The following is a 24,267-nucleotide window of genomic DNA, read 5'->3' on the forward strand; positions in this document are numbered from 1 at the left end:
TAATGATTTCTTATGGGTACCTTCATGTGTGTGTAAAATATTACTGTTCTCAGATGTTTATTAATATATTTAAGTGTGTATGAAAATGTTTGTTTTTTTGCTAAACGCTATATTGTTTCACTGGAATGGAATGTTGGTATCCTGTATATTTGACTGTGATATGTGGTCGTCTCACCTAGCTACCTTAAGATGAATGCACTTACTTTAAGTCACTCTGGATGAGAGCATTTGCTAAACAACTAAAATAAAATAAATGTAAATGTTCCACAGGTCTTATATTACTGAATTAATTTTTATTTAATTATTGTATTATATTGATGTCAAAAATGTATAATTTCTACAGTTCTTTATTAAAAATGTTACCATGTATTACATTTGACTGTGTAAAACCTAGCAGTGCTACTTATTCCTCTGAGAGTGAGCCGGATATATAGCATTTTGCTAAGAAATATGATTAGTTGCCTCTCTGAATGAAACCATCAAGTAATATACTTTAAAAAAGACATGTCTGTCAGTGAACAACCCCATGCCGTGATTAGATAGTGAAAAAAAAACTCCAATCTTTTTCATAATTTCTTATAATTTCTTATAATATTTCTGAAAAATGATATATATAGCGTCATTTATACATTTATAACACTGAAGATGGTGTAACAAATCCCTATTTACATTTCCAGTTAATATTAGACAGACATTCCTTTACCTTGACAGGGGACTGGCGGGTGGGGCTGCGGCTCTGGAGGTGCCCCCGACAGGGGCTACAGGAGCACCTGCCCCTCAGCATCCTCCTCAGGCTGTCTGCTTCCTGTCTGTAGTAGTCCCTCTCCTCCTCCACGCTCCGCAAGAAGCTGTCCAGACGAGAGCCACGTTTCCCCTGCTGCCTGGCTCTGTGAACAGGCCCTGCTCTCTCTCTCTGTAGGATAGCCAACAATGTTACATCACATTCTGGCATCTCGTTCTCCACTACCCTCTCTCCTCTCAGTCCAGCCCCAGAGTAACTCACCTGTGAGGCTGACCTTCTGCACCAGTCTGTTCAGACTGTCTCTCTCCTGGTGCAACTGGTCCAGTAAGGCCTGCAGGTCCTGCTCCTGATTCTGCTCTACTGTGGGGTTCAGCTGGGTCTCAAGTTCTATTGGTTCAGTGTCTGCCGACTCGCTATCCTGAGACATAGCCCAGAAGCCAGGGTGGATGGTAAATGTAGGCTATTTATTATACTATTTTCTTTATGCCTGTTGAATTAGATTGCAATACAGTGGTATCAGTCGTGGTCTTACAGGTGTCACTTTGGTGATAGCGCCCTCTAGTGACGTTAACTTCCTCTGCAGGTTTTAGATGATGCTCTACAAAACGAGACCCCAAGAAATCTTGCATTGATTCAATCAGACATTCACTCATCCATTGTGTTCAGTATACACATCGCATCCCCTCTTAGGCACACAGTAAGTCTACCTCTGCATGCTGTGTGTGGTCCTCTGTTGTCGCCAGTGTGGGGCCCTGCTGGTCCTGCTCTTCCTGCAGCTGAACTGGTGTACTGATATGGCCTGGCTCCTAGTGGTTCTCCAAAGACAGCTCCTCCACATCCTCCTCCCCCCTCTCCTCCCCTCACCCCCTGCTGAAGCTGCACCTCCTCAGCCTGCACACCAGCCACACTAACCTCTGCAGCCTGACACAGGAAGTGCAATGGGGATTAGGTGAAAATAAATCAAATATGAAAATGTGTCAGTATCAAGCTGATAGATTTTTTAAAAACTAACAAGAGTGCCTGATTTATGACCCCCTCCCCCCCTTAAAATATTTAGATGCACTATTGTAAAGTGGCTGTTCCACTGGATGTCATAAGGTGAATGCACCAATTTGTAAGTCGCTCTGGATAAGAGCGTCTGCTAAATGACTTAAATGTAAATGTAATGTAAATGACACACTGCTCTAAACATTTTACGTTGTCATGGTAACCAAGCATATTCAAACTTGATCTTGCTACTGATTATGAATGTATTATAAACAGCGCTGTATTGGATTTAAAAAAGATTGCTAGTTTGCAAAGTAGTGTCTTCCAATCACTGCAATCTTGCTAATGACGCTAGCCTTGAATTGTCGAAAGCGATACTGATTTTTTTTATGGCAAGAAAGCTCGCTAAACACTTAAATAGAATTAGGCTAAAGCTACTGCTTGTCTAAGTAAAACATTAGATGTAAACAAAAACAAATAATGGTTGAGAGAGAGATCTTCAACTTACTTTATGGATGAAATAGTTACAGCTGTAGCTATCAAATAGTTTACGTGAGGTTATCTGGATAAATCACAGGGATTTGCTGTTGTAAACCCTGAATGGCTCCTAAACCGCTTTTCATACGGGATACACGATCTGACCAATCAGATGTCAGGATTCGATCGGAATTCGAGATGTCGCAAGCTTGCAAGCCAATCAGCAAAGGCCCTTTCTTCACAGTGTGCGTCCATTACCTTGACAACGTAGTGGCCCGGTACTCCACACACTGACAACACGTGCTGATAATGTTAGCAGAAGATCATGTTAGCCTAGTGAAATTCCAAGTCTAAATGCAAAAGTATTATGCATCAGAATGACTGATTTGACTGCATTGCAGTGTTCTATGCAATTTATGCTACCATTTTTAAATAAAAGGAATGCACCCCCAGGCTTCAAATAAATCATATTTTGCCTTCGTCAGGATTAAAAAGTAGGCTACTATAATAAATTGCACTGTCAATCTGTTTTGTGCGAGCCTAGCTGCTGTCTCTCTGCAGTGCATGATACTTCCATATAGTGAGCCTTTTGTAGCTGCTTTTGCAGAAGTGTTAACCTGTTAGTTTGTGGATTTTGAAAAATAAGCCAAAAATAATATTTAAAATCCAACCCAGAACCTCAGGAACTAGTAAATCCTTTTTGAATCAATACACGAATTAAACCGCTGGGTGGCGCTGTAAAACCAGCATCAAAAATCACTTGAGCAACATGGAGTCAATATCGCTCCAGCACAGCTGGTGGCAGTGTTACAACAAGGGTAAATAAACCGTGCCTTTAAGAAAATAAGAGGAAGAAAAGCGGAAGTATGTGTGTAAAAACGAATTAGATCTGAATACGTATTTACTCTGAGCGTTTCCATTCATGTATTTGGAAAAGTTTAATTCCACAAAAGTGATAAAGTATTTTCAGATGCACAGAAGAAACGACAGATAGAGGCGCGATGATGTTAAGAACATTCTCGAATTTGTGCGCACAATCCCAAGCCTGTTTTCGATCGGCTCGAGCCAAGAGCACATTGTCAGCTGTCATTGACGAGACTGGTAAATCAGGACTTATCCTCAAATCTGTGTCAACAGACATATTTGAAAACTTAGCATTGGAGGACTGGATACACGATCATGTTGACCTCCAAAACCGGAGTATGCTCTTCTTATGGAGTAATGCCCCAGCGGTGGTGATAGGGAGACATCAGAACCCGTGGCAAGAGTGCAACCTTCAGGTCATGAGACAGAAAGGGATACCGCTCGCCAGGCGACGCAGTGGAGGCGGGACTGTATTCCACGATTTAGGAAATGTCAATTTGACTTTCTTCACGTCCAAGAAAAACTATGATCGTCACAGGAATCTCCAAGTCGTGACAAGTGCTCTGAAAGGACTCAGGCCAGACATGGATGTACGTGCAACAGAGAGGTTTGACATCTTGCTGAATGGCCAACACAAGATTTCAGGAACCGCTGCAAAATTGGGAAGGACAGCAGCTTACCATCACTGCACTCTGCTGTGTTCGGCTGACAGGGCACTGCTGTCCGCGGTGCTGAAACCGACCTGCCAGGGTATCAAGAGCAATGCAACGCAAAGCGTGCCATCCCCTGTGAAAAACCTGCTGGATGAGGACCCGACGTTGGACTGTGACACTATCATGGATTCAGTGGCATCCCAGTACAACACAGAGTTTGGTTTCAGCAGCCCTGTAACACTTGTGGACCCAAGTGATGAGCTGTCCTTGCCTGGTATCCAAAGAATGGCCCGTGAACTGTTGGCATGGGAGTGGACATTTGGAAGGACTCCTAAGTTCAGTATCTGTACGACTTTTGAGTTGAAAAATGACACGTCTATCTGCAATGCAACTCTAAACATGGACATCAAGAATGGCATTATAGAATCTTGTGACATTGAGGTTCCCTCAGACTGGCTACCTGTGGAGATGTCTCAAGAGTTCTCCTTACACCTGATAGGTGCGAAATTATGTCCCTACGAGACATCAGTAATCGCAGCAGAATTGCTGAGGACAATCCCACAAAATAAAGAACTTGAAAGAAAGATGTATAATCTGTGCCGAAGAGTTGTCTTCATGATGTGAATAAAGCACTGCTGCATGACATACTGAGTTGTCCAGGGTTTTGTTATTGGGATGGTTTAATCACCAGTTTCTCTGGACCAAGGGAAGGGGTGCTCTCTGTATAGCTGTTCTAGAAAGTTATCTGTGGACCCTGGCTTTATATGCACACAAAGTATTTCCATAGCATTTTGCATAAACATCTAATTACGCTGTTTACCAGTTTAGAATAGCAATAAGGCACCTCTGGGGTTTGTGATATATGGCCAATATACCACGACCAAGGACTGTATCTAGGCACTCAGCATTGCGTTGTGCATAAGAACAGCCTTTAGCTGTGGTATATTGGCCATATACCATACCCCCTCTGGCCTTATTTCTTAAATATACCCTTTAGAAAATAGGTTACATCCATTTCCCGAGTGCAATAAATGCTGCCTCTGTAATGGGTCAGTGTGCTGCGAACAACTTAGCTTCCCCCACATCCTTCAACCAGTGCTTCAACTATCCTCTACTTTGAAAAACAAGTGATGAGAGGAAGCCCAGTGGGGGAAGATGGAGCGATATGGATTTTGGCTGACATTCTGCACATTTTGTCATCGATGAAACATTTCATCCCAATACAGTTTTCTGTTCCCAAAACTAAAATATATTATGAACAGAGTGGACTAAGTTTTATTGACTTTACCCTTTGCCAAAGTTGTAAAAAATAGCTTTGTTTAGAAGGAGTGTAAGGGCGAAATGCCAATTGATTTATTCCACACACACACAGTGGCGTTCCCTACCTGAAATATGCAAATACATGCTAGAACTTTTATTTATTTATTTCACCTTTATTTAACCAGGTAGGCAAGTTGAGAACAAGTTCTCATTTACAATTGCGACCTGGCCAAGATAAAGCAAAGCAGTTCGACAGATACCACGACACAGAGTTATACATGGAGTAAAACAAACATACAGTCAATAATACAGTATAAACAAGTCTATATACAATGTGAGCAAATGAGGTGAGAAGGGAGGTAAAGGCAAAAAAAGCCATGGTGGCAAAGTAAATACAATATAGCAAGTAAAACACTGGAATGGTAGTTTTGCAATGGAAGAATGGGGTGGCAGAATGGGGCGGCAGGCTAGTCTAGTGGTTAGAGCATTGGAATAGTAACCGAAAGGTTGTAAGTTCAAATCCCGAGCTGACAATGTACACATTCTGAACAGGCAGTTCTGTTCCTATGTCATTGAAAATAAGAATTTGTTCTTAACTGACTTGCCTAGTAAAATAAAGGTAAAATAAAATAAAAGTAGAAATAAAAATAATCTACAGTTGGGAAAGAGATGCTAAATTATAGGTGGGCTGACAGTTGGTGCTTAAAGCTAGTGAGGGAGTTAAGTGTTTCCAGTTTTAGAGATTTTTGTAGTTCGTTCCAGTCATTGGGATGGGATGCCGTACTACTGGCTGACCCTGTAAAACAACACCTTCCTTTACACCTGTCACAATACTAATAATATTAACAATTATATCTGCGCAGTTTGCGCAGTGAAGATGCACTTCAGTACAGGCAATAGAAAACGCTCTGCAACTGCGCAGGATGTGTGAACAACCCCCATTGGACCAACCATATGTGCTGTATCGGCGAACAACGAGGCTGAACATTGTGGATAAAAATAAAAACAAGGAGAATGGGGAAGAAACAGAAAAAGTCAGGCGATGACAGGTACATGATAGTGTGGCCCGCGTGTCATACGATTTGAGAAAGTTGTGATGCATGCAACAGACTTCTATGACTATAACGGTTAGCTAGCTAACGTTAGACGGACAGGCTGAGCTGGCTAGCATTAGCATGATACTGAAGCCATGAGTTTCATGTGGCGGCAGATTGCCTTGGCTAGGCCTCCGGTCTCGGACTTATTCATAAGCTAACGTTATCCTCGCGCACTTGTTTTCTACCTTTCATATTGACAATGAATTAACCAATTTATATCTTGTATAAACACACTTGATGCTGAACAACAGAGACATGAAACCTATTATTCTCGCTATTAGCTAGCATATGTTATGCAGTTACATTGGCATCCTACTACCAGCTCGCCAGGCTCCATGCAGTCACATAATTAAGTTAATTTCCATTAGCTCGTGAGCTATTAACTTAGCTAGCTTGCTCGTCCACTAATAGGGAAACGCAGATAACTAGCTATACATGATGCAATTCTAGGAGGACATTGTCAGCGAACTATTGCTGAATCTTTGAGTCACTGACAACACAAGTGAGGACCTCCAGCCTGGCTATGCCCCATGCCTGCAGCATCATCCCTTTTCATTGTGCTGTCAGAAAGGGCCCTCATTCATTGTCCCAACTGTCGCCTCTATGGCTTGAGTATCCATTCAATGGCTGTGACCCCGTGTGAGTAAACATGGTCATTTGCGATTGATTCCACAGTTAGAGATTTGTTGTTGTCCTCGGTTTGGGGGGGGGGGGGGTGCTTCAGAATAAAGCCGTATACTGATCTCAATGGCTAGAATATATATACTATTTCCATTGCCAAGTATTAGGCATTACGACCAAAAGTCTAAACCAATGTTGTTCATATATTATGATGCATTCCTGAATAGAGATGTCAATTGACACTGACTCACGTCTCATTACGACATAGCCCTACAACGGATGCTTGACTGCCAAGTGCACAAATCTACACTCGTTACTTGTAATAGGCACTCTTATCCACCCGTTGTAAGTCAAGACCAGGTGTCTGCTTTTGAATGTGGGAATGAGCTCTGACAGATAATAGACAGAGCGACAGTAGGCTCAGTGTCGTGCTGCCATTTAAGTTGATAATTGAGGGATATATATATTGACTGACCTGCCGTGATGGTGAGCTCTCACTCCCCTGTACTGTATACTGCTGATCTGCAGCCTGCTCCTGTTCCAGTCAACTCTGCTGTGAGGTCAAGATGATACCAGGCCAGGGCTAAAGATGGCGCTGAACAGCAATGGCAGAAGGATATTAAAGCTTATGATTAACTATGGTCCTCTGTTCCCCATAACCAACAACTATCATAGGTCTGGTCCAGAAACAACCACTAGCCCCTAACCCTAAAGGCACTTGTATATAAGCAATATTCATAGTAGTTATTACAGGTAAATAAGTGAAAGGAATAACATTGATAGAACAGGATAACTCCATCAACATTCTGTGTATCAGCTGCTTCTTCATGATTTTATTACCCAGAGGCAAGAGTGTGTGCACTGTGCACCCTGTGTGTTTTACCCGGGGTTGGGCCCTGTTCATTCTAACATAGAGGTGCTTTCCACTGCTGATGCAACAGGCATGCAAGGAGGCTAGCCTCACCCTCTGTATAAAGTCTGAGGCTGAGCAGACGTAGGGCTTTTAGTCTCAAAGATCCATGTGCTGCTTCAGGTAAGGTTGTTGTGGTTGGATTGTGGATGGTTAGTAGTTGAGATGATCATAATGGTCATTACAGGTTAGGGACTGAAGTTGTTTGTCTTTCATGTTTGGTTTTCATCTTCACCCGTCTGACATAAGACTGAAGGTCTAGAATTAGTTATTGCATTTTTTGGACTGAAGGTGTAACAGTGTCAAGTGTGCAGCTGCCATTCAGGTGGTGGTGTTGTTCTTGTTGGATGCACACTTCCCACTGTCAGGGTTGATTTGTGGCCACCAGCAAGTCATTTTAGGACCGCAGTAAAGCCTTCAAATCTGTCAACAGAAAATGTTTTCTGTTGACAGAATTTTTAGTGTCCTGTGACTGACTGGGTCTGACTGACTGGGTCTGTCTTGGTCGGAATGACTGGGTCTGTCTTTTTGTTGGACTGTATATGAAAATCATATTTGCGTGAAATGTGCTAAATGGATCAAGGCTGCAAATATTTGAAATACCACACATTCATTGCTAGTTTGTATTATTTTGCTGCTTAACACGGAACCCAAACCGGCTACGTGCGTGTGCCATTTATGGCAATTTAGCTAGCAAGCTAGCTTGCACATGCTATCTAATTAGTCCTTTTTAGCTAGCTTGCTGTTGCTAGCTAATTTGTCCTGGGATGTAAACATTCAGTTGGTATTTTACCTGAAATGCACAAGGTTTTCTACTCCGCCAATTAATCCACACATAAAACTGTCAACTGAATCGTTTCTAGTCATCTCTCCTCCTTCTAGGCCTTTTCTTCTCTTGACTTTATAATGCGATTGGCAACTTTCAGAAATTAGGTGCATTACCGCCACTGACCTCGTTCGTTTTTCAGTCACCCACGTGGGTATAACCAATGAGGAGATGGCATGTGGGTACCTGCTTCTATTTACCAATGAGGAGATGGCATGTGGGTACCTGCTTCTATTTACCAATGAGGAGATGGCACGTGGGTACCTGCTTCTATTTACCAATGAGGAGATGGCACGTGGGTACCTGCTTCTATTTACCAATGAGGAGATGGCACGTGGGTACCTGCTTCTATTTACCAATGAGGAGATGGCATGTGGGTATCTGCTTCTATTTACCAATGAGGAGATGGCATGTGGGTACCTGCTTCTATTTACCAATGAGGAGATGGCATGTGGGTACCTGCTTCTATTTACCAATGAGGAGATGGGAGAGGCAGGAGTTGCAGCGCGATCTGCGTCACAAATAGAACTTCTATTTTATCCCATGGCAAATAATTGAATAACATAGATTTCTACATTTATTTTGCATGCTCGCTCACGCGACGAGAGTGGTGTAGTCAGCCTGTAAGCCTGCAGTTTTTGTAACATAGCATATGGCAGAAATCTGCATGGAGAAAGAAGCATGTGGTTCCCAGCTATGCTTGGTAATGCTGTCTTTTACCATGTGGAATGTGCATCATATGTGATTTGCATGACTTTGTTTCAGTGCCAAAGATGGTGGCATCGACCTTGACGCCCTAGCAGCAGAAATCGAAGGAGCGGGAGCCTCCAAGGAGCAAGGTAAAGGAAAGGCCAAGAAGAAGAAAGACAAAAAGAAAGACGATTTTGAGTAAGTCTTTATTTCTCTCTCTTCGACAGTAATGAACACTCCATTTTAAAATAACTAAGGAAGTAAGAACCAACTGTTGGAGGGAAATATTTCTACACTTGCCTTGGACTTTGCAGCCTACTGTGTATTGATCATAATGATTTGATCTTTAACAGTGAAGACGACATCCTGAAGGAGCTGGAGGAACTGTCTCTTGAAACCACAGGAGCTAAAGGCAGCAAGGTGAAGTGTAGCCATATGCTAATCTTCATATGTAATGACCATATGTAATGACCTTATACCAGGCTATAGCCCAAAGCTAATCTTCATATGTAATGACCTTATACCAGGCTATAGCACAATGCTAATCTGCTTATGTAATGACCTTATACCAGGCTATAGCCCAATGCTAACCTGCATATGTAATGACCTTATACCAGGCTATAGCCCAATGCTAATCTGCTTATGTAATGACCCTGTCTGGCAAAGCACATGCTTCTATGGAGTACTCATCACTTCCGCAATCCACAGAAACCAGACGCCACAGACGAGCCGGAGAGTGCTGCCGAGCCCCCGCCGCCCACCAAAGCGGAGAAGAAGAAGACACGGAAGGGCAAGCGAGCCAGCCTGGAGGATGACGACAGGGACGACGAAGAGGTTTCGGGTACGGGTGACGTGGAAGACGAAGACAAGCAGAAGGACAAGAAGTCTTCTGCTTCCCCGGCTGCTGCTGCTGCTGGCTCAGACTCGGAGGACGACACCTCACGGACCCGGAGGAAACCTAAGGCAGGGAAGAAGGGAGGCCGCAAGGAGGGCTCGGATGAGGAAGAGGAGGCAGACGATGGAGGTGCGAGGAAAGGAGAGGGGGGAGGGGAGGATGATTCAGATGATGACGACTCGGTGGACGCATCGCAGGCTGGAAAGAAAGGCAAGAAGAAGAAGGGCAAAGCCAAGGCAGACAGTGAAGAAGAGGAAGAGGAGGAGGGAACCTTCAAGATGAAGACGGCAGCTCAGAAGAAGGCAGAGAAGAAGGAGAGAGACCGCAAGAAGAAAGAGGAGGACAGGGCTAAGCTGAAGAAGCAGAAGGAGAAGGAGGAGGAGAAAGAGGGGAGTATTGAGGTTGCAGCAGTGCCTAAGAAAGAGAAAGAGGTAGTAAATAAGAGTGAGCCAGCGGTGGCCCCATCAGCAGCCCCAACCCCAGCAGCAGAGACGGAGGCAGCAGCAGAGATTGAAGATCAGGAAGGGGCTGATCCTCAAGGAGAGGGTGAGATTTACAATTGGTTTATATTGTATCCATTCCACAGCCTAAACGGCAACACTTTACAATGAGTTGCCCATATGCCATGTAGGAACTACTTTCGTTTTAAGAATGTGTAAATGCTTATCTGTACCCATTAGCTGCCGATGAGGTGCTTGAAGCAATTAATGGTAAGGGAAGGAAAATAACAGATTTCTGCTTCAAGGTAGCTTGTTACATGCCTTACTTTTGCTGGACCCCAGGAAGAGCAGCTAATGGGGATCCATAATACATATTAATACACGTGTTGTTAACTTCTTGGCGCACCCGTTAGCGGGATCATTTTCATCAACATCTGCTGAATTGCAGAGCACCAAATTCAAATTAAATTACTAAAAATATTAAATTTTCATGAAATCACAAGTGCAATATAGCAAAACACAGCGTAGCTTGTTGTCAAAAAAGCTTTACAGCGAAAGCAAACCAAGCGTTTATGTGAGGACATCTGTCTCAGCAGACAAAACATTACAAACAGCTAGCAGCAAAGTAGATTGGTCACGAAAGTCAGAAAAGCAATAAAAATGAATCGCTTACCTTTGATGATCTTTGGATGTTTGCACTCCCAGAGACTCCCAGTTACACAATAAATGTTCCTTTTGTTCGATAAAGATTATTTTTATATCCAGAAACCTCCATTTGGTTGGCGCGTTTTGTTCAGAAATCCACAGGCTCGTGCAGGTCATGACGGGCAGGCGAAAATTCCAAATAGTATCCGTAAAGTTCGTAGAAACATGTCAAATGTTTTTTTATAATCAATCCTCAGGTTGTTTTTACAATAAATAATTGATAATATTTGAACCTGGCCATAGCTTTTTCAATAGGAGAGAGCGAGAGAAAATGTCTGCTCCAAGCTGTTGCGGATGCAAAACTCTGCTGGCATCCAGCCATCCACTGACGCGATGTGATCGTTCTCACTCATTTTTCAGAATAAAAGGTTGAAACTATGTCTAAAGACTGTTCACACCATGTGGAATCTGGTTGATATCCCTTTAAATGGAGGGAAGGCATGGAGGGAAGGCATGCAATGGAACAGGGAGCTTTCGAAATAAGAGGCACTTCCTGGTTGGATTTTCCTCAGGTTTTCACCTGCAATATCAGTTCTGTTATACTCTCAGACAATATTTTGACAGTTTTGGAAACTTTAGAGTGTTTTCTATCTATATATGCATATTCTAGCTTCTGGGCCTGAGAAATAGGCAGTTTCTTTTGGGTACGTTTTTCATCCAAACATCAAAATACTGCCCCCTAAACTCAACAGGTTAATGTGTAGTTGCATGCAGTTACAATAGTAGAAGTCTACTCATCTTAATTCTGTACCCATTAGCTGCCGATGTGGTGGTGGAAACAATGAATGAACCCAATGGTAATGTTTTCAAAGTAGTTAAGTGGCGTTACTGTGTAGTTACATGCAATATGACTGATTTCTGTCTGGGGTATTTTTGTTACTTCAGAAGAGGAAGAGGTAGACAAGAAGGGCAAGAAAGACAAGAAGAAGAAGAAGGGGGACAAGGAGAAAGAGAAAGAGGAGAAGAAGAAGGGACCCAGCAAGGCCACAGTGAAAGCCATGCAGGAGGCTCTGGCTCACATGAAGGAGGAAGAGGAGCGCGCCAAGAAGGAGGAAGAGGAGAACCTGCGTCGCCTGGAAGAGCAGGAGGCTCAGAGACTGGAGCAGGTTAAGCACACACACACACACACACACACACACACACACACACACACACACACACACACACACACACACACACACACACACACACACACACACACACACACACACACACACACACACACACACACACACACACACACACACACACACACACACACACACACACACACACACACACTGTATACACACACACACTGACTTCTTACCAACTGACCTCTTCAATGTAACACCTACAGGAGCGTCTGGAACAGGAGCGCAAGGAGAAGAAGAAACAGAAGGAGAAAGAGAGGAAGGAGAGGCTGAAGAAGGAGGGCAAACTGCTGACCAAAGCCCAGAAAGAGGCCCGGGCCAGGGCAGAGGCCACACTTGAACTCCTGAAGGCCCAGGGTATTGAAGTGCCATCCAAAGATGACTCAGTGCCAAAGAAGAAGCCAGTGTACGGAGACAAGAGGAAAAAGAAGCCCCAACAAGCACAGACCCCTGAAGGTAACAGCCTCTTCCAATCCACGTCCAATACATGTCCAACTGCAAAGTCATCTATATATTTGTTTGTGCCTCGTCCCTCATTCCTCCTCTTCCCCGGTCAGAGGTCTCAGAGGTCATGTCACCCACGTCGGAGACGGCAGAGCCAATCATCTCACCGATGGCAGTGGAAACTCCCGAAGTACCAGCAGGTAAAATGGACCATAGATCTTGGAGACGGAGCCTGCCTTAATGTCCTCCGCTTGTTGTCCAGATCTGGGTGTAACGCCAGACAACTTTCATTGCCTCAGTCACATTTTGTGTCATGTCTTCCTGTCCCTCCCCCCAGAGGTAGAGCAGAAAGCTGAGTCTGCAGTTGATGACTGGGAGGCTATTGCTGAGACCATCGATCAGGACAAAGGTAAGACAGGACAGACTTTAGGTTTTTAGCGATATGGCAATATCTCCCAAAGGCTTGGTGGCTTACACCTCACATAACGTCTCTTCTCCCTCTACAGAGCTGAAGACGGTCCACATTGAGGTGAAGCCAGAGACGCCAAAGCAGCCCCAACAGAAACCCTTGTCACAGCCGGAGGAAGAGGACGACGACGAGGAAGAGGATGAGGAGGAAGAGGATGACGAAGAGGAGGAGAGTGAGGAGGAAGTGAAGGAGAGTCGGCCTCACACAACGCAGCAGGCCCCAGCCACTAAGAGGAAGGGAGGGAAGGAGAGCTCAGAGTCCAGTAGTGACAGCGACTCCGATGACGATCGCACTAAAGAGGAGCGGATCTACGACAAGGCCAAGAAGCGTATTGAGGTAGTCTCACACATTTACTCACAAACACACATCCTATCAACATTGTTAAATGGTAGGGAAGTGTAATGTTGTTCCCTCGGTTCTCCTCCTGTGTAGAAACGGCGAGCAGAGAACATAAAGAACATAAACCTGGACAAGCTCCGCTCCCCCGTCGTCTGTGTACTGGGCCACGTAGACACAGGCAAGACCAAGATCCTGGACAAGCTGAGGCATACACACGTACAGGACGGAGAGGCAGGAGGGATCACCCAACAGATCGGAGCCACTAACGTACCGCTGGAGGCCATCGTAGAGCAGACCAAGATGGTGAAGAACGTGAGTACTGCTGCTCCTCTCCCTTCAGCTCAGACCCAGTCATACACTGAACAGTGACCGTACACTGAGTGTACAAAACATTAGGAACACCTTCCTAATATTGAGTTGTACCCCCTTTTGCCCTCAGAAGCGTCTCAATTTGTCGTGGCATGGACTCTACAGTGTCAAAAGCGTTCCACAGGAATGCTGGCCAATGTTGACTCCTATGCTTCACAGTTGTCAAGTTGGCTGTATGGCCATTGGGTGGTGGACCATTCTTGATACACACAGGAAACTGTTGAATGTGAAAAACACTGCAGCGTTGCAGTTCTTGACACACTCAAACCGGTGCGCCTGACACCTACTACCATACCCTGTTCAAAGGCACTTTAATGTTTTGTCTTGTCCATTCAAAAAAATCCTTCTTTAACCTGTCTCCTCCCCTTCATCTACACTGATTGAATTGGATTTAACAAGTGACATCAATAAGGGATCATAGCTGTCACCTGGATTCACCTGGTCAGTCTGTCATGGAAAGAGCAGGTGTTCCTAATATTTTGTACACTCAGTGTGTGTATGGCATTGGATTTTAATAGATAGTTGGTGTCTAATGGCTCTTTAATCATTTAATTGTTTCCTCTTCAGTTCAACAACGAGGCCATTAAAATCCCAGGAATGCTGATCATCGACACCCCAGGCCACGAGTCTTTCAGGTAAACCCTCATCCAGAAAAATGTGTGTCCACTGCCCTAAATGTGTTTGTCCTGACTGCATCTCGCTCCGTCTGTCTGTGTGTCCAGTAACCTGAGGAACCGGGGCAGCTCTCTGTGTGACATAGCCATCCTGGTGGTGGACATCATGCACGGCCTGGAGCCTCAGACCCTGGAGTCCATCAACCTGCTCAAAGAGAAGAAGTGTCCCTTCATTGTAGCACTTAACAAGGTCAGTCTGTCTGGTCAGACATGCTCATAGCTTACCTCTGGGATGGATGGACAGATGTCTAGTAGAGGACTTGCATGTATTAAAGGCACTCAATGGCCCACAATTCACTGGGAATAAAGCTACCAGGATACAATAGCTTGCAGAAGTCTTTTTTTCTTTCACAAATAGTTAATTGGTTGCCCATCCATGTGACGTATATTTTTGTCCCTTCTATTCGTTCCATTTCTATGTCTACTCCAGATTGACCGTCTGTACGACTGGAAGAAGAGTCCGGACACAGACGTGGTGGCCACACTGAAGAAGCAGAAGAAGAACACCAAGGATGAGTTTGACGAGAGGGCCAAAGCTGTCATCGTTGAGTTCGCCCAGCAGGTCACTAACTATATGAACAACGGAGGGGGAAAGAGTTTTGTAGTTGACAGCACTATTCACTATTGCGATGCACCTATTGTGTGAACCCTGAGTGACCCCGCACCTTAGAGACTGCTGCCTTATGTACATAGACATGGAACACTAGTCACTTTAATGATGTTTACCTACTGTTTTACACACTTCATATGTATATACTGTATTCTAGGCAAGATTCATCCTATATCACTACTGCTGTACACACCTTTTCTGTTGATATACTGTCTATACACACTATTATATGTGTATATATATATTTATATTCTGGTCTCTGACATTGCTCGTTCTGATATTTCTACATTTCATTCGTATGTTGTTACTGTGTTAGACATTACTTCACTGGTAGAGCTAGAAACATAAGCATTTCACTGCATCTTAACATCTACAAATCTGCGTATGCGACCAATGAACATTGATTTGATTGTGTATTCGTACAGGGTCTTAACGCAGCCCTCTTCCATGAGAACAAGGACCCGAGGACCTTTGTGTCTCTGGTGCCCACCTCGGCCCACTCCGGGGACGGCATGGGCAACCTGATCGCTCTGCTGGTGGAGCTCACCCAGACCATGCTGGCACGACGCCTGGCACACTGCGACGAGCTCAGGGCTCAGGTCATGGAGGTGAGGGACAATTACTACATTACTGTCACAGTTTATGGGGATGAGGAAGAATGATCCTCCATGTTGTTGTCACGGTTAGATTGCTGTTATTTTAGGGTCATTTCCGTTACACCAGCCGCATTACCGTTACGTCAGTTGTCATTGCTGTTGCGTCATTACCGTTACATTGGTGTCATTGCCGTTACATTGGCGTCATTACCATTGTGTCATCTAACACTTAATGTTGTATTAAACTCAACATGTGTCCCTGTCCATCGTCAGGTGAAAGCCCTGCCTGGTATGGGCACCACTATAGACGTGATCCTGATCAACGGGGTTCTCCGGGAGGGCATGACCGTCATCGTCCCGGGGGTGGAGGGACCCATCGTCACCCAGATCAGGGGGCTGCTGCTGCCTCCACCCATGAAGGAGCTCAGGGTCAAGGTATGGAGCAAATGTTTATGTTTATTTTAAAGAGCAGTTGTAGGAGCACTAGACCGTTCTGACCTGATTTCAACAGGAATGTCATGCTGTCCATGACTTGGCGAGGGGTTAATCCTAACTTCCACGTCTCATTTTCACTAAATAATTCACTGATGTCAATGGCAGAGTAAGCGATAATTTGACGGTGGAAGTTAGAATTAGCAGCAGGTAGTCTAGCGGTTAGAGCATTGGGCCAGTAACCGGAAAGTCGCTGGTTGGAATTCCCGAACCGACAACGTGTAAAATCTGTCTGTGCCTTTGAGCAAGGGGGCACCGTGCTACTATGGCTGACCCTGTAAAACAACAAATTTCACTGCACCTATAGGCCCCATAATGATGATCTGTGTGTAGTATTAATTAATAATCTGACCCCCTGTCCTCTTTAGAACCAGTAGGTAGTATTAATGAATGATCTGACCCCCTGTCCTCTTTAGAACCAGTAGGTAGTATTAATGAATGATCTGACCCCCTGTCCTCTTTAGAACCAGTAGGTAGTATTAAAGAATGATCTGACCCCCTGTCCTCTTTAGAATCAGTAGGTATAATGAATGATCTGACCCCCTGTCCTCTTTAGAACCAGTATGAGAAGCATAAGGAGGTGTGTACGGCCCAGGGAGTGAAGATCCTGGGGAAAGACCTGGAAAAGACTCTGGCAGGGCTCCCCCTGCTGGTGGCCCACAAGGAGGATGAGGTGGCAGTGCTCAGGGTGAGACTGGCACATTTAAGCAATAAGGCCCGAATGGGTGTGGTATATGGCCAATGTACCACGGCTAAGGGCTGTTCTTAAGCGAGATGCAACGCAGAGTGCCTGGATACAGCCGTGGCATATTGGCAATATACCAGAAACCCTAGAGGTGCCTTATTGCTATTATAAACTGGTTACCAACGTAATTAGAGCAGTAAAAAATAAATGTTTTGTCATACCCTGGGTATATGGTCTGATATACCACATACCCTGGGTATATGGTCTGATATACCACATACCCTGGGTATATGGTCTGATATACCACATACCCTGGGTATATGGTCTGATATACCACATACCCTGGGTATATGGTCTGATATACCACAGCTTTTGGCCAATCAGCATTTAGAGCTCGAACCACCCAGTTTATAATGTACTGTGTATCAGAGGTTCTTAAAAATGTTCAGCTCGAGACCCAAATGAGAAATTGACCCTGTGACCCAAATCGTCCTTGAAGAAACCCTGCTGTGTATGATAACGGGGCTGTGTCTCAATAGTCAATAGACTGGATCCCTCTGCCACCTACGGCTACATGTCAATAGTTATGAATGGCTTCCTCTCCTTGTCTTTTTTTTCCATCTCTGAGTTAGTTACTAGTACACACACACACACACACACACACACACACACACACACACACACACACACACACACACACACACACACACACACACACACACACACACACACACACACACACACACACACACACACACACACACACACACACACACACACACACACAGTGTATTGAGATCCTCTGCGTTATGATCCCCCTGCAGGATGAGCTGGTGCGGGAGCTGAAACAGACTCTGAACTCCATCAAGCTGGAGGAGAAGGGTGTGTACGTCCAGGCCTCCACTCTCGGATCCCTGGAAGCCTTGCTCGAGTTCCTACGAGTGTCCAAAGTGCCTGTGAGTATCACACACACACACACACCATATCAAACTACAATATAGTATTGAGATACTGTGCTGTAATGTTCATGTTTTTCCGTCTCCTCCAACAGTACGCTGGCATCAACATCGGTCCAGTCCACAAGAAAGACGTGATGAAAGCTTCCACTATGCTGGAGCATGACCCACAGTGTGTGACCTCTTCTCTCCTTTCTATACCCTGTCATACATTTGTTTGATTGGTTACTGTCTCATTAACCCTATCTGTGTAAACTGGACAATGAAAATCCATGCTGTCCTGTTCTAGGTATGCAACGATCCTGGCATTTGATGTGAAGGTGGAGAGGGACTCTCAGGAGATGGCTGATAGTCTGGGGGTCAGGGTGTTCAGCGCTGAGATCATCTACCACCTGTTTGATGCCTTCACCAAGTACAGAGAGGACTACAAGAAGGCCAAGCAGGACGAGTTCAAGTAAGTGAACACACACACACCCTACATGATACCAACCATAACTTTGTTTTGATGTCATAGGCCATAGCACAAGTGATCCACACTCAGCCCATTGGAAGGCTACACTTGTCCTGCCTAGGTTAGGTTTCCAAACAGGACAGTAGGTGTGTGGTATGCCTAGGCTAGGGTATGTCTGGTTCAGGTTTCTAGACAGGACAGTAGGCGTGGTGTATGCCTGGTTCAGGTTTCTAGACAGGACAGTAGGTGTGGGGTATGCCTGGTTCAGGTTTCTAGACAGGACAGTAGGTGTGGGGTATGCCTGGTTCAGGTTTCCAGACAGGACAGTAGGCGTGGGGTATGCCTGGTTCAGGTTTCTAGACAGGACAGTAGGTGTGGGGTATGTCTGGTTCAGGTTTCTAGACAGGACAGTAGGCGTGGGGTATGCCTGGTTCAGGTTTCTAGACAGGACAGTAGGCGTGGGGTATGCCTGGTTCAGGTTTCTAGACAGGACAGTAGGTGTGGGGTATGCCTGGTTCAGGTTTCCAGACAGGACAGTAGGTGTGGGGTATGTCTGGTTCAGGTTTCTAGACAGGACAGTAGGTGTGGGGTATGTCTGGGCTAGGTTTCTAGACAGGACAGTAGGTGTGGGGTATGTCTGGGCTAGGTTTCTAGACAGGACAGTAGGTGTGGGGTATGTCTGGGCTAGGTTTCTAGACAGGACAGAAGGTGTGGGGTATGTCTGGGCTAGGTTTCTAGACAGGACAGTAGGTGTGGGGTATGTCTGGGCTAGGTTTCTAGACAGGACAGAAGGTGTGGGGTATGTCTGGGCTAGGTTTCCAGACAGGACAGAAGGTGTGGGGTATGTCTGGGCTAGGTTTCTAGACAGGACAGAAGGTGTGGGGTATGTCTGGGCTAGGTTTCTAGACAGGACAGAAGGTGTGGGGTATGTCTGGGCTAGGTTTCTAGACAGGACAGTAGGTGTGGGGTATGTCTGGGCTAGGTTTCTAGACAGGACAGTAGGTGTGGGGTAAGTCTGGGCTAGGTTTCTAGACAGGACAGTAGGTGTGGGGTATGTCTGGGCTAAGTTTCCAGACAGGACAGTAGGTGTGGGGTATGTCTGGGCTAGGTTTCTAGACAGGACAGAAGGTGTGGAGTATGTCTGGGCTAGGTTTCCAGACAGGACAGTTGGCGTGGGGTATGTCTGGGCTAGGTTTCCAGACAGGACAGTAGGCGTGGGGTATGTCTGGGCTAGGTTTCTAGACAGGACAGTAGGTGTGGGGTATGTCTGGGCTAGGTTTCTAGACAGGACAGTAGGTGTGGGGTATGTCTGGGCTAGGTTTCTAGACAGGACAGTAGGTGTGGGGTATGTCTGGGCTAGGTTTCCAGACAGGACAGTAGGGTGGGGTATGTCTGGGCTAGGTTTCCAGACAGGACAGAAGGTGTGGGGTATGCCTGGGCTAGGTTTCTAGACAGGACAGTAGGTGTGGGGTATGTCTGGGCTAGGTTTCTAGACAGGACAGTAGGTGTGGGGTATGTCTGGGCTAGGTTTCTAGACAGGACAGTAGGTGTGGGGTATGTCTGGGCTAGGTTTCCAGACAGGACAGTAGGTGTGGGGTATGTCTGGGCTAGGTTTCCAGACAGGACAGAAGGTGTGGGGTATGCCTGGGCTAGGTTTCTAGACAGGACAGTAGGTGTGGGGTATGTCTGGGCTAGGTTTCTAGACAGGACAGTTGGCGTGGGGTATGTCTGGGCTAGGTTTCTAGACAGGACAGTTGGCGTGGGGTATGTCTGGGCTAGGTTTCCAGACAGGACAGTAGGTTTGTGGTGTCGTAACAGTTGTTTTCTCTGTCATTTTCCACAGACACATTGCTGTGTTCCCCACTAAGCTGAAGATCCTGCCTCAGTTCATCTTCAACTCTAGAGACCCCATAGTCATGGGAGTCAACGTGGAGGCTGGGGTCCTCAGACAGGGAACCCCACTCTGTGTGCCCAGCAAGGGGGTGAGTGTGTGTATATGTAGAGTGCAGTATGTGTTTGTGGGACCTGTTTCTATCTTTGTAGGACGTAGGAACAGGTGTAATAATATTATCTGACTGACTTCCTCCCTGTCAGTTTGTGGACATTGGCATCGTGACCAGCATTGAGATCAACCACAAGATGGTGGACAGTGCCAAGAAGGGCCAGGAGATCTGTATAAAGATCGAACCGATCCCCGGAGAGGCACCCAAGATGTTCGGCCGACACTTTGAGGCCACCGACATCCTCGTCAGCAAGGTACAGTCACAGAGAGGAGAAAGGCAACACTTTTCTTTTCAATGTTCAAATTACTGTGTGGTGGTTTTCAGGTCAACACAGTGTATCAGATGTTGCAAGTACTGACTGTTACATTGTACCGACAGCAGGTACCCAAACTCTAACAACACTGGGTTTTGTACTAGAAATAGTGGACCATAATGAGAATGGGGAGACTTCGGAGTTCTGAATGTGGTCTTTTGTTTGTTCTCCAGATCACCAGAGCGTCCATCGATGCCCTGAAGAACTGGTTCAGAGACGAGATGGGCAAATCTGACTGGCAGCTCATCATGGAGCTCAAGAAGACTTTTGAAATCATCTGAACGGAGGAACGGGCACACACCTTCATGTCTTCAGGCGGCCGCAGCACACCTACACACAAACACACACACCACTGATCATGTGACACTTGATCAAAGACACACACACACACACACACACACACACACACACACACACACACACACACACACACACACACACACACACACACACACACACACACACACACACTCGTTCATCACACCCACGTATGCATACACCCATAAATGGTGGGAGCAGTGCAGTGTCCCACTTTCCCCCTCTCCCCCATCCCCTCCCCTCTGGTGGGTGGGGGAGTGTATTTTTAGAGGGGAAACAGTGTTTTTCTGTGAGAAACCAAACTATTTCCCGCTGTTGTTAACAGTGACAGTTTAGACAGCATCGACACACACTATTCCAACGTGCCTGTTGTTTGGAATCATCTTGAGTTTTGTTTTTCATTTTGCCGCTCTCTCTCTCACCCTCCACATCCGTCTGCTGCTGGAGTCCTGCCCTCTGTAATCACTCTGGTGTTCAGGCTGGGGTGAGACTGGAGAGGGGGCGAGTGGGAGTGAAGAAAGCTGGGTCAGGCGTCACAGGAACCACAGATCTACAGAATTCAGCAAACTGGGTTTGACAAGTTTCCGTGGGTGCCATGTTGGCACCGGAAGTCGCAAGGAGAATGACATTCCACCGAGAATGCAAATGAGAACCTTATTGTTATGACACGTTGGTTGCCAACATGGAGGCTAGTTTGCTGAACTCTTTATATCTATCACGGATCAAGGGGAGCTGTGCGCCAAAGGCCTGAATTAGAAGAGGGAGAGGGGAGGCATTCTTACCAGAAGTTTTAGATGTCTGAATAATACGACCTTGTCAGTGTTTTCTCTTTTTGAATGCAGTTATTTTATGGTCCTTTTAAAAAGCTCCTCCCTCTCTGACATCACCACCACCCATCACCAGCCCCCCCTGTCAGCGCAGTTTGACTGGTGCCTACGGACCTTTTTTTACCATGAATGAACTAGGGGACAAAATAGGTGGTCCCTCTCCTCTCTACTTGAGTTCAAAATGTAAAAGATAATAAAAAATCTACATCAATAAAGACATATTTATAGAAGTTGCAAACTCTGCCCCCTCTGCCTTGTTGTATATTTTGGATAATGGTATGAATGGAATATGCATTGAATTCAATTCTATAAAAAATAAATATGAAGTGCTACTTTCCCTGGTTTCATATGCTGTTATTAGTGAGGTCGAGTTCCCCTGGTTTCATATGCTGTTATAAGTGAGGTCGAGTTCCCCTGGTTTCATATGCTGTTATTAGTGAGGTCGAGTTCCCCTGGTTTCATATGCTGTTATTAGTGAGGTCGAGTTCCCCTGGTTTCATATGCTGTTATTAGTGAGGTCGAGTTCCTCTGGTTTCATATGCTGTTATTAGTGAGGTCGAGTTCCCTGGTTTCATATGCTGTTATTAGTGAGGTCGAGTTCCCCTGGTTTCATATGCTGTTATTAGTGAGGTCGAGTTCCCCTGGTTTCATATGCTGTTATTAGTGAGGTCGAGTTCCCCTGGTTTCATATGCTGTTATTAGTGAGGTCGAGTTCCCCTGGTTTCATATGCTGTTATTAGTGAGGTCGAGTTCCCCTGGTTTCATATGCTGTTATTAGTGAGGTCGAGTTCCCCTGGTTTCATATGCTGTTATTAGTGAGGTCGAGTTCCTCTGGTTTCATATGCTGTTATTAGTGAGGTCGAGTTCCCCTGGTTTCATATGCTGTTATTAGTGAGGTCGAGTTCCCCTGGTTTCATATGCTGTTATTAGTGAGGTCGAGTTCCCCTGGTTTCTTTTTTCAAAAACTGTTAAATCATGAAATGTCATGAATTTCTGCAGAATGGGTGGATGGCTTTAATTTAGTACCCTGTTAAGTTGTTTTTCTTAATGCAAATCTATACATTTATAGTGCATAGCAAATGTAGATTGTGTTGTACAAATGGCAATAATAGCTCTTTGAATAGAAATAATAATGTAATGACCCTCAAGGTAATGGAGATTTTATATTCTGCAGACAGGGGGCGCTACAGTTCATTCTAACGAGGGATTCGGTAGTCCTATAAATTCAATATTGTAGTCCTTGTAATAAACGGTGTATTACGCAAATATTTATATTTCTACACATTAACACACAGTTTAATACCGATTGAGTAAGTAAATACAATAATTTGAGCGTTAAAATGCAGTAGCCCACTGAAATCTAATATCATGGATTGTATTATAAGAAGCTATTATTACAGCAATTTGTAATAGTTGATGTAGACCCAGCTACCTCATGCAAACTTATGCAAATAATTACGAGTAAAATATTAAACCGCCAACAGGGGGACAGTCTCTAAAAGCAGTTATAGTTTTACATCTTTGTGATGTCATTCTCTGTTGGAGCATTTCGCGGCAGCAGGCGACACAGGTTGGGGGAATAACGAGAGAGAGGGGGGCAGTGGACAGTTTACCAGGCGTAAAAGACTGGGAAACGAAGCCAATAGACTAACTACAATTTTAAAAGAAGAAAGCAGCTGTCCGTCAACCTCTCCAAAAACGCAGTCATGTTATCTTTATCCATTAGGATATGTTTTTATTCGTTTTATTCGGAATAGGCGATTATTCTCCAATCACATTGTTCTCTTCTCCCAAAACATCACAGGATAGGATAGAGTGGATGTTATTGTCATAATAACCATGAATTCGGCGGAACAGACGGTAACGTGGCTGATAACGTTGGGGGTCTTGGAGTCACCGAAAAAGACCATTTCTGACCCTGAAGGATTCCTGCAGTCTTCCCTCAAAGATGGGGTTGTCCTGTGCAAGCTGGTGGAGCGATTGCGCCCTGGTTCTGTTGAGAAAGTAAGGTCATATCTTATTGCCTGGATGTCCCACCTCTGCCTTAGACAACTATTTATATGTAACTTGAATAATTAAACAGTGGTATTAGTGTGTCTTTGTTGTTGTAGACCCCAAACCGATCCTAGTTAGATCATTAACAGAGGGGTTATTGTACGGAGTAGAGTGGAATTTCCGGACAGATGTCGTGTGTCTCACATCAGCATTAGTTTGCATTGACAATGAGATAGATACCTATTCCCAATATAACCTATTAAGTGAGCAATAACGCAATTGTATTCACATTGGCTACACATGGCATTAAAGTCCCATGTTTGTTCTAGATTGAAAACAGACGCTTTTTAAAAAAGAAAACATGTTTGTTTATCGGAGTAATTATGGACATTTGGCCACTGCGTTAATTTTTATTCCACCAACAAA

At 45.0% G+C, this 24,267-nt stretch overlaps 4 protein-coding genes across 5 annotated transcripts in view; 3 read left to right on the forward strand and 1 right to left on the reverse strand.

The window, feature by feature from the left end:
- LOC124008219 (testis-specific gene 10 protein-like) overlaps positions 1-1,580 on the reverse strand; it is a 48,082-nt gene extending 46,502 nt beyond the window's left edge. Inside the window, exons 1-2 of the mRNA XM_046319341.1 lie at positions 1,004-1,580; positions 704-913 (exon numbers count right to left, since the gene is read on the reverse strand). Coding sequence (XP_046175297.1) covers positions 704-784 — 81 coding nt within the window. The 5' untranslated portion in view covers positions 785-913; positions 1,004-1,580. The remainder of the gene's footprint in view (positions 1-703; positions 914-1,003) is intronic.
- A 1,481-nt stretch (positions 1,581-3,061) lies between these two features.
- Positions 3,062-4,364, forward strand: LOC124008574 (lipoyltransferase 1, mitochondrial-like). Its single transcript, XM_046319957.1, has one exon. It carries the CDS (start codon positions 3,208-3,210, stop codon positions 4,345-4,347), a length of 1,140 nt encoding a protein of 379 aa, XP_046175913.1. The 5' UTR covers positions 3,062-3,207; the 3' UTR covers positions 4,348-4,364.
- A 1,532-nt stretch (positions 4,365-5,896) lies between these two features.
- Positions 5,897-22,183, forward strand: LOC124008416 (eukaryotic translation initiation factor 5B-like). The gene is made up of 23 exons (XM_046319680.1): positions 5,897-6,032; positions 9,203-9,325; positions 9,481-9,547; positions 9,836-10,568; positions 12,053-12,273; positions 12,507-12,756; positions 12,858-12,944; positions 13,082-13,153; positions 13,251-13,549; positions 13,646-13,864; positions 14,489-14,556; positions 14,644-14,785; positions 15,026-15,157; positions 15,631-15,813; positions 16,075-16,236; positions 16,850-16,981; positions 17,803-17,934; positions 18,030-18,106; positions 18,224-18,388; positions 20,229-20,367; positions 20,480-20,641; positions 20,875-21,078; positions 21,157-22,183. The coding sequence occupies exons 1-22, from the start codon at positions 5,998-6,000 to the stop codon at positions 20,980-20,982; spliced, it is 3,708 nt and encodes a 1,235-aa protein (XP_046175636.1). The 5' UTR covers positions 5,897-5,997; the 3' UTR covers positions 20,983-21,078; positions 21,157-22,183.
- A 1,203-nt stretch (positions 22,184-23,386) lies between these two features.
- Positions 23,387-24,267, forward strand: part of LOC124008266 (rho guanine nucleotide exchange factor 7-like) — a 32,064-nt gene continuing 31,183 nt past the window's right edge. For both annotated transcript variants that reach the window (XM_046319416.1, XM_046319417.1), the window contains exon 1: positions 23,387-23,850. In XM_046319416.1, the coding sequence (XP_046175372.1) occupies positions 23,686-23,850 (165 nt within the window). In that variant the 5' untranslated portion in view covers positions 23,387-23,685. The remainder of the gene's footprint in view (positions 23,851-24,267) is intronic.

The sequence above is a fragment of the Oncorhynchus gorbuscha genome, linkage group LG21 (genome assembly GCF_021184085.1).
Source record: "Oncorhynchus gorbuscha isolate QuinsamMale2020 ecotype Even-year linkage group LG21, OgorEven_v1.0, whole genome shotgun sequence".
Taxonomy (NCBI): domain Eukaryota; kingdom Metazoa; phylum Chordata; class Actinopteri; order Salmoniformes; family Salmonidae; genus Oncorhynchus; species Oncorhynchus gorbuscha.

Coding starts and splice junctions, on each gene's coding strand:
- LOC124008574 (XM_046319957.1), top strand. CDS start 3,208: ATGATGTTAAGAACATTCTCGAATTTGTGCGCACAATCCCAAGCCTGT.
- LOC124008416 (XM_046319680.1), top strand. CDS start 5,998: ATGGGGAAGAAACAGAAAAAGTCAGGCGATGACAG. Junction 6,033..9,202: donor AAAAAGTCAGGCGATGACAG/GTACATGATAGT, acceptor ACTTTGTTTCAG/TGCCAAAGATGGTGGCATCG. Junction 12,757..12,857: donor ACAAGCACAGACCCCTGAAG/GTAACAGCCTCT, acceptor TTCCCCGGTCAG/AGGTCTCAGAGGTCATGTCA.